The sequence below is a fragment of the Leptopilina boulardi genome, unplaced genomic scaffold (genome assembly GCF_019393585.1).
Source record: "Leptopilina boulardi isolate dan_hultmark-lab unplaced genomic scaffold, ZJU_Lbou_2.1 LbouV2_5, whole genome shotgun sequence".
NCBI lineage: Eukaryota > Metazoa > Arthropoda > Insecta > Hymenoptera > Figitidae > Leptopilina > Leptopilina boulardi.
Window position 1 is genome coordinate 184,309 of NW_026137994.1, and position 19,253 is coordinate 203,561.

At 24.1% G+C, this 19,253-nt stretch overlaps 1 protein-coding gene across 2 annotated transcripts; it reads right to left on the reverse strand.

The window, feature by feature from the left end:
- Positions 1-614: 614 nt before the first annotated feature.
- Positions 615-18,281, reverse strand: LOC127289689 (proton-coupled amino acid transporter-like protein CG1139). Of its 2 annotated transcripts, none has more exons than XM_051317782.1 (8): positions 17,952-18,281; positions 8,448-8,491; positions 8,189-8,314; positions 6,661-6,933; positions 6,490-6,574; positions 5,045-5,320; positions 3,292-3,655; positions 615-1,050 (listed from the first exon to the last, which is right to left on the reverse strand). In XM_051317782.1, the coding sequence occupies exons 1-8, from the start codon at positions 17,985-17,987 to the stop codon at positions 806-808; spliced, it is 1,449 nt and encodes a 482-aa protein (XP_051173739.1). In that variant the 5' UTR covers positions 17,988-18,281; the 3' UTR covers positions 615-805. The 2 variants fall into 2 exon arrangements, with proteins under 2 accessions (XP_051173739.1, XP_051173740.1); XM_051317783.1 differs by lacking the exon at positions 17,952-18,281 and adding an exon at positions 8,698-8,796.
- Between the last annotated feature and the right edge of the window lie 972 nt (positions 18,282-19,253).

Here is a 19,253-nt window from a genome sequence, read left to right on the forward strand (position 1 = left end):
GAAAAAAAAATTCTGTCTTCGTGAAAATGCATTAAATAATTAATAATAAAATGGATAATTAAAATTACTGTACAGTATCACATACTATCGAACATAAAAGTAAAATAGTACGTTAACAAAAGTGATATCGCATTTTTTTTTTTATTGTACAGAAAACCAAAAATTAAAAATTGCACAACAAAACAATATATTATTAAAATAACGCACTTTCTCTAAAACATAAAAATTAAACTCTTTTTAATTATCCTTTAAATGAAATTTAATTAATTTTTAAATTAAAATTTTTTTTAATTAGATAATTAATTAATTTTCGTTTTTTTTCTAAACGAAATTCTGTCATATTTTGATTGAATTGAAAAAAAATAACATTAAATGTAAAAATCAATTAGGATCCTTAAGCCAATAAAAAAAAATAAATTATATAAAAAATTGACAATTTGGTAAATTTTTCTATTTTTTTCAATGTTGTGCATTTTTTTTTTTACTCACAGTGTCATGTAATTTTTTTCTGTATTTTTTTATCTCATTTTTAATTTCATGATTAAAAAAAAAAAATTTATTTCTAATTTTTTTTGTTGCATTTCTCATCAGACTTTTCATAATAATAATAATAATTATTATTATTACCTATTATTTATTCTATTCAACACTCATACACGCACATTTTTGAAAAAAAATCACTTTGGCAATTTTTTTTTGCCACATACACTCTCGCTTCTTTTTTTTTCTTTTGAAATTAATTATTTAACGTTTTTAGAATTTCAAAAAAAAAAAAAAAAAAAAAAAATTGAACATTACAACTAAATCACGAGAATTTATGTATAATATCCCTGAGACTTGTGTAAGTACCAACGACAAGACCTAAAAGTCCAAATAATACGAGGGACATATTTTTTGAGACCATTATTGCCTTTTCGGTTGTTGTCGATATTGACCAGAATGTACAAATATGAATAATTGCAGGAAATGCAATACCAACGGCCGATAAACATAATGCACCAAACAATGAGATGAACAGATCCAATTCGGGTATCAGCACGGCAAGAAGAACTGAAAAAAAGGAAAATAAAAAAAAATTGTATTTTTTTGGGGGTTAATATCCTACAAATAAAAATTTGATTAAAATATGTGGGAAACTACTGTAGGAAACGTGTGGGAACCACGGTAGGAAACTTAGTAGAAAAAGTGTAGGAACCACTGTAGGAAACTTGGTAGGAACAAATACAGGAACCACTGTAGGAAACAGTAGGAAAAGTGGGAACCACTGTAGGAAACTTAGTAGGAAAAATACAGAAACCCCTGTAGGAAAATATAGAAAAAATTGTAGGAAACTTAGTAGGAAAAGTGTAGGAACTACTGCAGGAAACATAATATTAAAAATGTAGGAAGCACTGGAGGAAACTTAGTAGAAAAAGTGTAGGAACCACTGTAGGAAACTTGGTAGGAACAAATACAGAAACCACTGTAGGAAAAGTGGGAACCACTGTAGGAAACTTGGTAGGAACAAATACAGAATCCACTGTAGGAAAATATAGAAATAACTGTAGGAAAATTAGTAGGAAAAGTGTAGGAACTACTGCAGGAAACTTAGTAGGAAAAGTGTAGGAACCACTGTAGGAAACTTGGTAGGAACAAATACAGAAACCACTGTAGGAAACAGTAGGAAAAGTGGGAACCACTGTAGGAAACTTAGTAGGAAAATACAGAAACCCCTGTAGGAAAATGTAGAAATAACTGTAGGAAACTTAGTAGGAAAAGTTTGGAAACCACTGTAGGAAAATTAGTAGGAAAGTTGTAGGAACTACTGTAGGAAACTTAGTAGGAAAATACAGAAACCCCTGTAGGAAAATGTAGAAATAACTGTAGGAAACTTAGTAGGAAAAGTTTGGAAACCACTGTAGGAAAATTAGTAGGAAAGTTGTAGGAACTACTGTAGGAAACTTAATATTAAAAGTGTAGGAACCACTGGAGGAAATTTAGTAAGAAAAGTGTGGGAAAAACTGTAGGAAACTTAGTAGGAAAATATTTAAAAACCACTGTAGGAAACAGTAGAAAAATACACAAATCACTGTAAGAACCTTAGTAGGAAAAGTGTGGGAACCACTGTAGGAAACTTGGTAGGAACAAATACAGAATCGACTGTAGAAAAATATAAAAATAACTGTAGGAAATTTAGTAGGAAAAGTGTAGGAACTACTGCAGGAAACTTAGTAGGAAAAGTGTAGGAAACACTGTAGGAAACTTGGTAGGAACAAATACAGAAACCACTGTAGGAAACTTAGTACGAACAAATACAGAATCCTCTGTAGGAAAATATAGAAAAAACTGTAGGAAACTTAGTATGAAAAGTGTAGGAACTACTGCAAGAAACTTAGTAGGAAAAGTGTAGAAACCACTGTAGGAAACTTGGTAGGAACAAATACAGAAACCACTGTAGAAAAAGTGGAAACCACTGTAGGAAACTTGGTAGGAACAAATACAGAATCGACTGTAGAAAAATATAAAAATAACTGTAGGAAATTTAGTAGGAAAAGTGTAGGAACTACTGCAGGAAACTTAGTAGGAAAAGTGTAGGAAACACTGTAGGAAACTTGGTAGGAACAAATACAGAAACCACTGTAGGAAACTTGGTAGGAACAAATACAGAAACCACTGTAGGAAACAATAGGAAAAGTGGGAACCACTGTAGGAAACTTAGTAGGAAAAATACAGAAACCCCTGTAGGAAAATATAGAAATAACTGTAGGAAACTTAGTAGGAAAAGTTTGGAAACCACTGTAGGAAAATTAGTAGGAAAGTTGTAGGAACTACTGTAGGAAACTTAATATTAAAAGTGTAGGAACCACTGGAGGAAATTTAGTAAGAAAAGTGTGGGAAAAACTGTAGGAAACTTGATAGGAAAATATTTAAAAACCACTGTAGGAAACAGTAGGAAAATACACAAATCACTGTAAGAACCTTAGTAGGAAAAGTGTGGGAACCACTGTAAGAAACTTAGTTGGAAAAATGTAGGAAACTTAAAAGGAAAATGTAGGAAAAGTGCAGGAACCATTGTAGGAAACTATGTAGGAAACTTAGTAGGAAAAGTTTAGGAACAACTGTAGGAAACTTAGTAGGAAAATGTAGGAAAACTGTAGGAAACTAAGTAGGAAAATGTAGGAAAAGTGTAGGAAACTAAGTAGGAAACTTAGTAGAAAGAGTTTAGGAACCACTGTAGGAAACTTAATAGTGGAAATTTTAGAACTTAAATAAACATTTTTTTTCAAAATTAACTGTTTTTTTTCAACTTACACGTGACAAGAACGATACTCGTTCTAAGAACGTACTCCCAAACAATGGTGTGTCTATTTTTTGACATACGTGGGAAAATATATTCATTCCACGAGATATCAATGGCCACATAACATTGTAGTGCATGCGTGAAGAATATTGATATTGCCAATAGAATTTGTGCAATTTTAGCTGGTATAATATCCTCGGTGCCCTCCGATATACTGAAGGTTATACTTCCCTGTACTGCACTGCCGTATCTTAGATAGCCAAAAAATCCCATTCCAATATATAATGTAATAATGCTAAACATTCCAATGTTTAATACACCGCATGGTTTGCCAAATTTTTTTGGTTCCTTCATTTCATTCTCCAGTGGCATTATCTTTATTGGAAAGAAAAAGAAATTTTTTTTTCTTCTTAAATATTTTTCATTTACAGTAATGTAAAAAAAATTTACCAACAAAAAAAAATCAATTTTCATGAGAGAATTTATGTAGGAAATTATGTGGGAACCAATTAGAAATTAGGATACAATTAGGATTACAATAAAAATTATGTGGGATATAATGTATCCTACAATATAGTGTGGAATGTGGGATATAGTAATTGTAGGATTACATTGTAGGATACTAGGTAAAAAAAATGTGGGATATATTCTACAATGTAGGAAACATTGTAAGATAATTACCCTACAATGTATCCTACATTCTATCCTATATAATGTAGGAAAATTATCCTACAATGATCCTACAATTTTCCTATACAATGTAGGATACAATGTAGGATAATTCTATGATAATTGTAGGATACAATGTAGGATAATTCTATGATAATTGTAGGATACAATGTAGGATAATTCTAAGATAATTGTAGGATACAATGTAGGATAATTATCCTACAATTTTCCCATACAATGTAGAATAATTATCCTACAATTTCCCCATACAATGTGGGATACAATGTAAGATAATTATCCTACAATTATCCTACAATTTTCCCATACAATGTAGGATAATTATCCTACAATTTTTTTATACAATGTAGGATAATTATCCTATAATTTCCCCATACAATGTACGATATAATGTAGGATAATTATCCTACAATTTTCCCATACAATATAGGATAATTATCCTACAATTGTCTTATATAATGTAGGATACAATGCAGGATAATTCTAAGATAATTATAGGATTACATTGTAGGATACTAGGTGAAAACAATGTGGGATATATTCTACAATGTAGGAAACATTGTAAGATAATTACCCTACAATGTATCCTACATTCTATCCTATATAATGTAGGAAAATTATCCTACAATGATCCTACAATTTTCCCATATAATGTAGGATAATTATATTAGAATTTTCCTATACAATGTAGGATACAATGTAGGATAATTCTAAGATAATTGTAGGATACAATGTAGGATAATTATCCTACAATTGTCCTATAAAATGTAGGATAAAATGTAGGATAATTCTAAGATAATTATAGGATACAATGTAGAATAATTATCCTACAATTATCCTACAATTTTCCCATACAATGTAGGATAATTATCCTACAATTTTATTATACAATGTAGGATAATTATCCTACAATTTTCCCATACAATGTACGATATAATGTAGGATAATTCTAAGATAATTGTAGGATACATTGTAGGATAATTCTAAGATAATTGTAGGATACAATGTAGGATAATTGTAGAAAACACTTTAGGATATAATGCAAAATTATTTGTAGGATATCATTTATTTTCTTACCACTCCAATTGCCTCCAATGCAAAAAGTACTGTGCCAAAGAATAGTGGGAAATCTTCAACTTTTCCAATTGGATCCTTTCCTTCAAATGTTGGTGTCACTCTGAACAAGTAATACAATATTATTCCAAAACTGGCAAGAGTTATTACGTTGGCAATCGTTGATAGTGGTGCCAATGATTTCAAATTTTTTATCCAATTGATGAATATCAATGGTAAAAGAAGAGCCAACATATAATAAGTCAAGTCAATTTTTTCATGCATAAACGAATCTAATGCCTGTAAAGAAAGAAGAAAAAAATAATTATATTTATTTTCATTCCACTTTAGGTGGGAACAGTTAGTAGGAACATTTGCAGTTAATAGAGGAAAGCCTTTTAAATACGAAAAAAAATTGAAAGACACTTCAAAAAAAATTGAATGGGAAAATTACTGTAGGAAACATGTGTGGGCAGTCAGATGGGAACAAATGTAGGAACTAGTGTAGGAAACAATGTAGGAGCCAAAGTTTTAAGTTTTGAAGCTTCAATTTAAATCATGTAAAAGCGTAAAATAAATTAAAGTTGGAAACAATGTAAGAAATTTAGTAGGAAAAGTGTAGGAACCACTGTAGGAAACAGTAGGAAAATATAGAAATCACTGTAGAGAACTTAGAAGGAAAAGTGTAGGAACCACTGTAGGAAACAGTAGAAAAATATAAAAATCACTGTAGGAAACTTAGTTGGAAAAATGTAGGAAACTTACTAGGAAAATGTAGGAAAGGTGTAGGAACTACTGAAGGAAACTTAGAAGGAAAAGTGGCAAAAACTGTAGGAAACTTAGTAGGAAAATATTTAGAAACCACTGTAGGAAACAGTAGGAAAATATAGAAATCACTGTAGGAAATTAAGTAGGAAAAGTGTAGAAACCACTGTAGGAAACTTGGTACTAAAAGTGTAGGAATCACTGAAAAAAAACTTAGTATGTAGAGTGTAGGAACTACTGTAGGAAACTTAGTAGGAAAAGTAGCAAAAAATGTAGGAAACTTAGTAGGAAAAGTGTAGGAAATACTATAGGAAACTTGTTACTAAAAGTATAGGAGCTACTGTAGGAAACTTAGTAGGAAAAGTGGCAAAAACGGTAGGAAACTTAGTAGGAAAATATTTAGAAACCAGTAGGAATCTTAGAAAAGTGTAGGAGCCACTGTAGGCACCAATATTTTAAGTTTTGAAGCTTGAATTAAAACCCATGTGAAAGCGTTATATAAATCAATGTAGGAACCAATATAGAAACAAATGTAGGAAAAATATATGAAAAATGTAGGGACCAATGCAGTAAAAAAAATTCAAAATTTAGAACATAATTTACAAAAAACCAAAGCATAATGTGAATGGCACATAAGAAAAGAATAAACTTTTTTCTTTTTTTTGGTGGTAAACAATGTTGGAGTAAATAAAAAATAAACTTACAAGTTTTATATTGGTTGCAATGAAAACTGTATAAACGCAGCATGTACCAAGTTGATAAATGAGTAAAAATGTATTTATCACATGTCTGGAAAAAGAAATTATTTTTATAAAATTTTCTTTTTTTTTTAAATTTTCTTAATTTTTTTAGTAAAAATATTTTTTCTAATTTACCCAGCATATTTAGAACAAGGCCTCAAAAATTTAGGTCCATCATTCAATGCCTCAATGGCAGTTAATGGATAGGTGAGTGATGGAATTTTTCTTCTCTTACAAAGTATATATTCTGATTTTATTAATAAATGTATACAATATGTACATAGAAATCCAATAACAATTGTTCCCACAGCACCAACTGCATAACCAGCGTGGGAAAATGCTTTTGGCATTGCCAAAATTCCAGTTCCCAAACTTCCCTTTAGAAGATGAAGAAGCGTCTCCCAAAATCTGAAATGAAAAAAAAAATTCATTAACTTATTTGTAGGAACCATTGTAGGAGACAATATTAATAATAATAATAACAATTGTTTCTTTTTTTGTTTCAGATGCTCGCGGAAAAGGATATCAAAAAAAGTAACGGACAGTTACAAAAGGTTTGTTTTATATTAATGATGAATAATAAATATAAAATATAATAATAATAATAAAGCTTCCTACGAGGAAGCAATAATAATAATAATTTTTTAAAATAATAATAATGATAGTAAAATTTAGGAACTAATTTAGAAAATTTTAAGAAAATATTGAAAAGTTTAAAGTGCAAATTTGTGTAGGAACTGTTGTAGGAACTAATGTAGGAACTAATGTAGGAACTAATGTAGGAACTAATGTAGGAACTAATGTAGGAACTAATGTAGGAACTAATGTAGGAACTAATGTAGGAACTAATGTAGGAACTAATGTAGGAACTAATGTAGGAACTAATGTAGGAACTAATGTAGGAACTAATGTAGGAACTAATGTAGGAACTAATGTAGGAACTAATGTAGGAACTAATGTAGGAACTAATGTAGGAACTAATGTAGGAACTAATGTAGGAACTAATGTAGAAACTAATGTAGGAACTAATGTAGGAACTAATGTAGGAACTAATGTAGGAACTAATGTAGGAACTAATGTAGGAACTAATGTAGGAACTAATGTAGGAACCAGGAATTTAAAATAGTTCTCGAAAGATAACATTATTTTAAAAAATAGCCAATCAAACAATTTTTCAAAAACTACTGTAGGAAATATTGTAGGATATATGGGAGTTGTAGGAAATAATGTAGGAACCGGAAATTTCAAAATAATTCTCAAAAAAAAAATATTTTAAAAAATACAAAATTAATAAATTATAAAAACTAATGTAGGAAATAATGTAGGATATATATATATGGGAATTGTAGGAAATAATGTAGGAACCAATTAAAAAGTACATTAAAAATTATTTTTTGAATTTAAATTTAAAAATTAATATTATAAAATTAAATTAAAAAATTAAATTAAATTACAAAAAAAAATTATCAAAATAAAAATAAAAATAGAAAAAATTATTTTAAATAAACTTTTTTTTCATTATCGTATTTATCTTTGTGTGTATGAATGCGTTAATTGATGAAGAGCACAAAACAATAAATCGTGATGATTTTTTTTACCTTGAGCACGTGTCTAATAAACGCTAAAAATTTATAGTGCTGTGTTAATTATATAAACAACTTACGTGGTGGGATGATCAACTTCTCGATGATTATATGGTTCATAATCGTCTTCTAATTCTTGAACATAACTTTTTTTATCCTGTAGTTCGACAGTATAAATATTACTTCTCTCATCTTTTGATAATTTTCTGTAGAAAAAATAAATTTTTGTAAAAAATTTTAATATAATTTATTAAAAAAAAAAAAAAAAATTTTCATAAAAATTTATTTATTTTTTTTTTATATTTTTTTTTAGAATTTCTTTTTTTTTTGAAAACTCACTTTTTTGTCTCATTTTTCACAGACTTTTTTTGATCGAGATTATCCTGTAAACAAAAGAAAATTTTTTAAATTTAATTTTATTATTTTCTATTCTCTATTTTTTATAATATTTTTTTATTATTTTATTATTTCACTTATTTTTCATATTTTTATATTTTATTATTACTCATATATAATTACGCAGAAAAATATATTCACTTACAATAAAAAATAATTGTTATATAATTTTTAAAAAAGAATTATTATTTACCATTAATTATACAATAATTAATTAATCTAATTTTTTTGTTAATTTTATTATTTTTTGAGAAAAAAAAATTAAAAATCGAATTATTATATTTGTCTGAACTTTTTTCAATACTTTTTTTTTCAAAATAATACTATTTTTATATTTATTCACACAAATATGAATTTTTAACTAAACATATCTCTATCGATAATGATAAAAAAAATATGAATGACTATTATTTCTTTGTAACATGCTATTGTGATAATTTATTCTCTTGATTAAAAAAAAAGACTGAAATATTTTATATATATATAAACATAGATATATATTAGTCATCAAAAATATTTTCTCATGCATTACTCAAAAAAAGAACAATATTCATTATTTGGAATGTGAAATTTTATAATTTAATAAATTACATATTTATTGTACAAAAAAATGTATGATTCAATTATTTTCATTTTTTATTATCTCCAGTTACTAAATATTCATTATTCCGCATTAACAAATTTTTTTATCTTTACTCATAAATTAAAAAAAAATTTACTATAAAATATTTTTTTTTTGGCAACGAATATCCATACAATTTTTGGAATTAATTGTGGGAACCATTGTAGGAAACTTAGTAGGAAAATGGTAGAAAATTGGTGAGAAATTATGAAAAACCATTATAGGAAACCTAGTAGAAAAAATGTAAGAACAATTGTAGGAAACCTGGATGGGAAATGTTGGAACCATTGTACGAAACCCTGTAGATAATGTAGGAAGAATTATACGTAACGTGGGAACAATTGTAGAAAACTGTAGGTTGTATAGAAACAATTGTAGGTAATGTAGGAACAATTGTAGGTAATGTAGAAAAAATTGTAGGAAATACTGTAGATAAGGTAGGAACCAATGTAGGTAATGTAGAAAAACCCTGTAGGTAATGTAGGATAAATTGTAAAAAATACTGTAGGTAAGGTAGGAGCAATTGTAGGAACAATTGTTGATAATATAGGAAAAATTGTAGGAAATCCTATAGGTAAGGTAGGAACAATTGTAGGAACCATTGTAGGTAATGTAGAAAAACCCTGTAGGTAATGTAGGAAAAATTGTTGGAAATCCTTTAGGTAAGGTAGGAATAATTGTAGGAACCGTTTTAGGTAATGTAGGAAACCCTGTAGGTAATGTAGGAAAAATTGTAGAAATTTCTGCAGGTAATGTAGGAAAAATTGTTGGAAATCCTTTAGATAAGGTAGGAATAATTGTAGGAACCGTTTTAGGTAATGTAGGAAACCCTGTAGGTAATGTAGGAAAAATTGTAGGAACAATTATAGGAAACCCTGTAGGTAACGTAGATGCAATTTTAGGTTTTGTAGGAACACTGATTGGTAAGGTAGGGACAATTGTAGGAACCATTGTAGGTAATGTAGGGTACCCTGTAGGTAATGTAGGAAACCCTGTAGGTAATGTAGGAGAAATTGTAGGTAATGTAGGAAAAATTGTAGGAAAACTTGTAGGAAACGCTGTAGGTAATGTAGGAACTATTTTTTATAGAAATCCTTGCAGGAAATGTAGGAAAAATTGTATGATATTTTTGAGTATTGAAAAAAATAACTATATTATAAATTTTTTTTTTTTTATAAAAATGAAATCAATTTTAAAAACATATTTCAATTCTCTTTAATCATAAGCGACAGGTAAAAATTATTTTTTTTTTTTTGCATATTTATTTAGCCATGAGAAATATTTATATAGTGCATATACGTATAGAGTTTTTAATAGAGCGAGTGCTGCATATATATGATTTTATATATATATATATATATATATATATAAATGTATGTATATACATATAATGTTAATTTACAAATATAATGCTGCAAGTAACTGGATAAGGTCAAGCCTCCAACCATGAAGGATTTTTATATAAAAGGAGTTTCTAATGAAATTTTGCTTTACTATTACATGAGAAGGTGAAGGGTACAATGCCATTACCATTTAATAATACATAATTATTTTTTTTACTAAATAAAAATTTTTAACATTCAAAAATTAAAAAAATTTTCCAATAAATAAATATTTATTTATTTTTTAATAAAAATATATATAATAAATAAAATATTTAATTAAATAATTTATTTGTTTATTTTGTAATTTTTAATTTATTTTTTTGTAATTTTTATTAATTTTGGTTTTAATTAAAAAAAACAAAAATTTATACCTGAAACAGCGAAAGGTTTCACTGGAATAGCGAAAGATTTAACTGAAACAATGAAAACTTTTGCTAATACAGTTAAACATTTCGCTGTTCCAGGAAAAAAAAAATTTTTTTCTACATTAATTTTAGTAATTTTTTTTTTACATTTAATTTAGAGAAATTATTTTAAAAAAATGAATATAAATAAAAATTTTATAAATAAATAATAAAAATTAATAAATTTAATTGTTTCATTAATAATAGTAATATGAAATAATAATAATAATTATAATAATAATAATAATAATAGTAAAAATAATAATAATAATAATAATAATAATAATAAAATAATAATTGATTGATAATGAAAAAATTATTTTAGGTATATACAGGTAACTGATATTTAATAAAGTTGATGATAATTATTCACATTGTGTTAGAATGATGTCAGTGATTTTAATGACTTGGGGGGACATGATTCACTTTCACTTAAAAGTCAATAGTAGCGTTTATAATTAAAACAAAAAAAATGGTTCATTTATTTTTAATGATTTTTATTAATTTTTTTTTTAAATACTATTTACCCCCTTACCCCCACTTTTTCTCCAATGATAATGATTTTTTTTTTGATTATTGTTATTAATTAATTAATAATTTATTATTATTTTCTATCATTTTTATAATTATTATTTATTTTTTTAAATATACATTATTATATATTGATTTTAATCATTTATTTGATTGATATGTATCATTTCGAATAAAAAGAAAATTAATAGGACAATTTAATATCTTGAAGATTTTATTGACCTTATAATGTCATATTATATATATATATATATTGACATATTAATATTTTGATATATTTAACGACTTTAGTATTATTTTTTATCAATAATGATGTCAATTATTTTCCCGACAAGTTAATCCATTAATTTGAATGATTCTGAAAAAAAATCATATAAAATCTTTTTTTTTCGTTTTAATACCTTTTTTTCATAAAATTTTTGGAAATGATTTTACTGATTTTACTGATTTTACTGAATTTAATGATTTTAATGATTTTAATGATTTTAATGATTTTAATGATTTTAATTATTTTAATGATATTAATGATTTTACTGATTTTACTGATTTTACTGAATTTAATGATTTTAATGATTTTAATGATTTTACTGATTTTACTGATTTTACTGATTTTACTAAATTTAATGATTTTAATGATTTTAATGATTTTAATGATATTAATGATTTTACTGATTTTACTGAATTTAATGATTTTAATGATTTTAATGATTTTAATGATTTTAATGATTTTAATGATATTAATGATTTTTACTGATTTTACTGATTTTTAATTATTTTTAATGATTTTTACTGATTTTACTGATTTTTAATTCTTTTTAATGATTTTTACTGATTTTACTGATTTTACTGATTTTTAATGATTTTTAATGATTTTTAATGATTTTTAATGATTTTTAATCATTTTTAATGATTTTTATTGATTTTAATGATTTACTAATACAGATGATTTTTAATAATGTTCATGATTATTATAATAATTTATACATAGTATTTAGTGATGTTTATAATTTAATTACTAAATATAATCATCATACTTAATAATTTCAATGATTTTTAATTGAATATAATTTCTACTATTATTAATTGTCATTTTGATGATTTTTTTTTTAATAATGTCAATGAATTTAATGTTGTTTACAATTATATATTATAATATAAATATATAATTGATTTTAATGATATGTCAACGATTTAATTTTGAACAACACTAATCATCATTTTAATGATTTCAATTTTTTGTGAATTATTAATTTGTATTTATAAACCTACTTTTTAATCATTATTGATGACAATAGAATATTTTTGGTTTTTTCTTATGACTAATAGTAAAATTAACAATAACGGTTTTTCCAATTTAGATCATTTTTTTAAAATTTAATGATAATAATAAAAAAAAAATTGTAAAATAATTAACATGTATTTAATAGAAACTCACTAAATATCATTTATCAATGACGTCAGATTAATACATTACTGTAATTTATAAAACTGGTTTTTTTTTCAAGGATAACACAATTTTATATAGTACTACATGTATTTATAATACAAGAAGTAATATGGAAAAAATTTTTTATACTGAGTTTCCCATCTATGTTGTGTCGATAAAGTAGATATTGAATGCAAAAAAAAAATGTTTAATAAAAAATTTGTATTTTTTTTTTTATTTTATTTTTATTCAATTATTTATTTATTAAATGGTTTTTTTAATTTACCTACTGTCGGTAAAGTAGATATCGAATGCAAAAAAATGTTAAATAAAAAATTGTTATTTATTTTTCATTATATTTTTTTAAAATATTTACGCCATCTACATCTACTTTACCGACAGAACACAGATGGGAAACTCACATTTAAAAAAAAAAAATTTACCAATAAAAATTTTTTAACAAATATAATGAAAAATAACGGAAAACAACTAAGACAAGTGAAAATGTAGTAGGTGAAAAAAAACCTTCATCTAATTAAGAGTGAAAAAATAAAGCCTTGCTACCAAGTAATAATAGAAAAAAAATTAACATTGATAACGACTATATTTGTAACGTAAATCGGAAGGCAATATTGTATTTTTTTTTTTGAATCATGCTTTAACAAATCAAGTCCATAATTACTTTTTCGTATTTATTTATTTTAATTGTTATTAATTAATTTTTAAAAATTTTGTAAATAAATTAAAAATTTCAATATTATTTATTTATTTATTAATTTAATTACTTATTTAATTGTTTATTTATTTATTTACTGATTTATTTACTTATTTACTTACTTATTTATTTATTTAAAAAAGGAAAAATTATAAAAACAAAATTTTTTTTTCAAAATGTTTTAAAAAAATTGTTTTCAACTTTCAATTTACTTCAAATAATGATAAAGTGATGCGTAAAAGAAGGAAATACTAGAAAAAAATAAATAAATGGAAGTTAATTAATATTCAATGTATATACAATAATAAATTAAATATATATAAGGAAAGAGGAACTAAAAAAAAAAAATTTTCCTTTACAAAACGGATGTATCACATTTTTTTCAATATTGTTAAAATATATTTTTTTATACTATATAATTATTTTTTATATTAATAAACCGAAAAAAATTAATTAAAACAAAATTAAGAAAACAATATTCAAGAACAAAAAAAAATATATAAATCAAAATAAATATGAATTTTTATATATTTTTATTTATTTATTAAATTTTTTTTTTAATTTCTAAAAATTAAAGGAAATAGAATTTTTTTTTTATTTTAATAAATGTCGCTATTTTATTATTATATAATGAGTCTAACACTTTCCATAATTGTAATCAGAGAATTGTTATTAGACATATAATAACAAATAATGAGACACTGATAAAAAAAATTATAAAAATTGATGAAAATGAATAAAAATTGAAGAAAATTGATGAAAACTGATGATACTTGGAGAAAATTCTTGATAACTGATAAAAATAAATAAAAGTCGATAAAGAATGACTCAATCTAACGAAAATTGAAGAAAACTGATTAAAAAACATAGGAATTGAAGAAAATTGAAGAAAAATGATGAAAAACTAATAAAAATTGAAGAAAATTGATAAAAACTGATAAAAGTTGAAGAAAACTAATGAAAATTGATGATAATTGGAGAAAATTGATGAAAACTAATAAAAATTGATGAAAATTGATGAAAACTGATGATACTTGAAGAAAATTCTTGAAAACTGATAAAAATAAATAAAAGCCGATAAAGAATAAAACAAACTAACGAAAATTGAAGAAAACTGATAAAAAAAACTGATAGGAATTGAAGAAAAATGATGAAAAACTAATAAAAATTGAAGAAAATTGATGAAAACTGATAAAAGTTGAAGAAAACTAATGAAAATTGATGATAATTGGAGAAAATTGATGAAAACTAATAAAAATTGAAGAAAATTGATGAAAATTGATAAAAATTGATGAAAATTGATGAAAATTGATGAAAATTGATGAAAATTAATGAAAATTGATGAAAATGATAAAAAAAAATGCCAGAAATTCACGAGAATAATAAAATGACTATTTGAATTGAAATAATAAAAATTATTACAACGATACCTAGAATTTGACATTAATTAGAATTTAATATTGATGATCACTGATAATAATTTGATAAAAAAAAATGATTAAAAATCATGTAAATTTACGAGAGTGATAAATAGGAATAATACTGTAATAAAAATAGTAAAAATTGATAGGATCAAGATTATTGATGAATATTTATGAAAATTGATGAAAGTTGATGAAAACTGAAAAAAATAATAAAAATTGAAGAAAATGATAAAAAATGTATTTAATTAATAAAATAATGAAAATAAAAAAATAATAGAATCGAGATAATTGATGAAAATTGATGAAAATTGAAGAAAATTGATGAAAAATTGAAGAAAATTGATGAAAGTTGATAAAACTTGATGAAAATTGCAGAAAATGACAGAAATTGAGGAAAACGATAATAAATATTAAATAAATAAAATAATAAATATAAAGAACCGATAGGAATCGAAATAATTGATGAAAAATTGAGGAAAAATTATAAAAGTTCTTTTTATAAAAAAAAAACAAAAAAAATATTTATGAAAATTGATGAAAGTTGATGAAAACTGAAGAAAATAACAAAAATTGAAGAAAAAGATAAAAAATGTATTTAATTAATAAAATAATGAAAATAAAAAAATAATAGAATCGAGATAATTGATGAAAATTGAAGAAAATTGATGAAAATTTGAAGAAAATTGATGAAAGTTGATAAAACTTGATGAAAATTGCAGAAAATGACAGAAATTGAGGAAAACGATAATAAATATTGAATAAATAAAATAATAAATATAAAGAACCGATAGGAATCGAAATAATTGATGAAAAATTGAGGAAAAATTATAAAAGTTCTTTTTATAAAAAAAAAAAAAACAAAAAAAAATCTTGTTTTTGTTAATTTATAATTTATAAATCAATTTATATTCATTTGTCTCGTGTGCATGTGCGTATGTGTTTGTGTTTATGTTGTAAAGATATAAAATCAATCTTCTACTTTTTTTTTGCACTTTTATTTTAAACCCAGTTTTTTTCCTATAACAGATTAATAAAGTCGTCAAATATTAAATAACTTTTGTAAACATATTTATATAAACATATATATAAATTTTTTACGATTATCATCATCTTCATTTGTTTTATCGAGATATTGTATTTTTTCAAGATAATAATTATATATATATATGTGTGTGTGTGGGAAAATAACAAATTGAAAAAAAAAATGGAAAAAAGCGCCAAAAAATGAAGAAAAACTAAAAAAGGACAACAAAAATTTTAAAGAAAGGAAAATAAAAAAAAACCAAGGAAAGAATTTTCTTCTTGAAAAATAAAAAACAAATGTATTTGAAATTTTTTTTTTTTTTGTTTGAAAATTTGATAAAGAAATCGAAAATTGCCCGGAAAAACCCGGAAATTTTTTTTGAAAATCTCAAAAAATCGAGTGGTTAATTTTTGATACAAATGAAAGCACTGTTAGCCAAAAACCCCATTAATTAATTAAAATGAATAAAAATAAATTTTAGAAATTCAAAACAAAAAAAAAAATTTTTTATTAAAAAAATAGTAAAAAAATTTTTAAAATAAATTTTTTTTAATAAAATTTTTTTCTCTCCCAATATTATATGTGTATTTATGTATTATGTATTCGAAAATTTTTGAAAATTCACCTGAAAAGAATTGAGAATTGCCTGGAAAATCTCGGAAAATTTTTTTTAATTGAATCTAATATAATCGTGTAATTAATTTTGATAAAAATGAAAGCATTTTCAGCCGAAAATCGCATTAAAATGAATAGAAATACATTTTAAAAATTCAAAAAAAATAAAAAAATAAAAAAAAAAATGAAAAAATAGTTTAAAATAAATCTTATTTCTCTCCCGTTACAATATGTGTATTTAGATACTATGCATTCGAAAGTTTTTGAAATATCGCAAAAAAAAAAAAAAAAAAAATTGAGAATTGCCCGGAAAAACTCGGAAATTTTTTTTTTAAATTTAATCTAAAATAATCTAGTAATAAATTTTGATTTAAATGAAAGTATTTTTTGCTAAAAAAACACCGTTAATTAATTAAAACACATAAAAATAAATTTTTAAAATTCAAACGAAATATAAAAAAAAAATTAAATTAAAAAATAATTTAATTTTTTTTTTTTAAATTGTTTAAAATAAAATTTCTTTCTCTTCTGATATTATATGTATATATGTATTTATGTATTTATGTAATTGAAATATTTTTGAAAAATTCGTTAAAAAAAAGTTGAGAATTGCCCGGAAAAACGCGGAAATTTTTTTTTTTTTTTTTTTAAATCTAAATTAATCGAATAATAAATTTTGATTTAAATGAAAGTATTTTTAGCCAAAAACATTAATAATTAATTTAAAAAATGAATAAAAATAAATTTTAAAAATTCAAAAAGAAAAATAAAAAAATAATTAAAAAAAAAAAAAAAATAGTAAAAAAAAAATTGTAGAAAATAAAATTTCTTTCTCTCCCGATATTATATATGTGTATAGGTATATATTGCAATCTCAAGAAAAAAAAATGACGAGGATTCTGTAAAATTCCTATAGACGATTGCTGATCACTTAACAAAGATCTATCACTGCAATCAATTCTTTTACATGTACATTTTTTTATTTTTATCAATTCAGATAAGATAGATTAAGTATTTTCAATGTAATATTATTTTATGTTTACGTTTTCTCAAAAAGGTATTTATTATATCTATATAGTTAACAATGTTTCGACAGATTTAATTTTATATATATATATATATATATATTTAATTCTATTGCGAATATTAGAAGTAGAAAGTGATTGGATACAATTTTACAGGTGCTGCCTCCACTCAATTACTAGTTACAAGCTTATGTCAAAGATTTATGTCATTTAATGATTGGATGATAAATGAAAATTATTATATTTTTTTTTTTTAATGAAGTATTGTCAACTTACCAAACTCGCAATAAATCCATGATTATCGTGTGACATTTTTTTTTTATTCCACACTCAAGAAGGAAAAAAAAAATTTTTTTTTATTTCTCAAAAAATTAAAAAAAATTTTTTTTTTAAAGAAAACAAAAATTCACAAACAATAAGGGAAGTTTGCAAAAACGGAAAGAAAAATTTTAATTTAAATATATCTTATTCGCGTGAAAAACACAGGTGTTGACGCATTGTAACAACATACATAAATAAAAAGTGATCGAGTACAGATACGGTGGCCGTAAGCAAACTGTTCTCACTTTGTACGAAGTATTGTTTATATAGTATAACCCAACACGGCATTCGACAACACAACTCGCTTATTACACACTGATTCATTTTTCTTGCCCTATAGGTTTAAAAGCGCAACACAATGAGGGGTTGAGATAAGACAAGATGATGATGATGATGATGATGATCATTGTCTGCGATAAACGACAATTTGATTAATTAGCGCCTCATTGTAAGTGGAAATCTATTATCAAAAATATGTGAGTTGATAAAAAAAGAGAACTAAATTTTTTCGGTGAAAATTGATTTTTCCTTTAAAATAAGAATTTAATTTTTATTTTAGAAAAAAAAAGATTTCTGTTTTTATACACCAAAAAACAAAAAAAAAAAAAAAACCCGAAAATTGCCCGGAAAAACCCGTAGTGAGTGAAAAAAATTCTGATTTTAACCCGAAAAAAAAGAAATTTACCCGAAAAAGTGTTTTTTTACTCCACAAAAATGATTAAAACGCAAATAACATCAATTTATAGGACAAAATTTCCTCTTTTTGAGGAAAGAAACAATTATTTACTCGAAAAAAAATTGGAAAATTTATCTAGAAATAGCGAATTGTCCGGAAAAACTCGGAATTATCCGAAACACTTTTATTTGTACACGAGAAAATACAAAATTGGACGAAAACTATTAATTTAATAAGAATAATATCGTAATGATACCAAAAATTTCACTAATTGATTGAAAATTTTTCGAAACATTGTGAATTGCCCGGAAAAACCCAGAATTATCCGAAACACTTTTATTTGTACACGAAAAAATACAAAATTGGACGAAAACTATCAATATAATAAGAATAATATCGTAATGATACCAAAAATTTCACTAATTGATTGAAAATTTTTCGAAACATTGTGAATTGCCCGGAAAAATGGTATTTTAACATAGGAAAAATAAAAAAAATTCAACAAAAACGATCGATTTAATAATAATAAAAGTAAAATGATCCAAAAAATCGACTTTTTCATTGAAAATTTGTTCTAGATA

Coding starts and splice junctions, on each gene's coding strand:
- LOC127289689 (XM_051317782.1), bottom strand. CDS start 17,987: ATGTCACACGATAATCATGGATTTATTGCGAGTTTG. Junction 8,315..8,447: donor GTGAAAAATGAGACAAAAAA/GTGAGTTTTCAA, acceptor TTTTTTCTACAG/AAAATTATCAAAAGATGAGA. Junction 5,321..6,489: donor TTGCAACCAATATAAAACTT/GTAAGTTTATTT, acceptor CTTTCTTTACAG/GCATTAGATTCGTTTATGCA.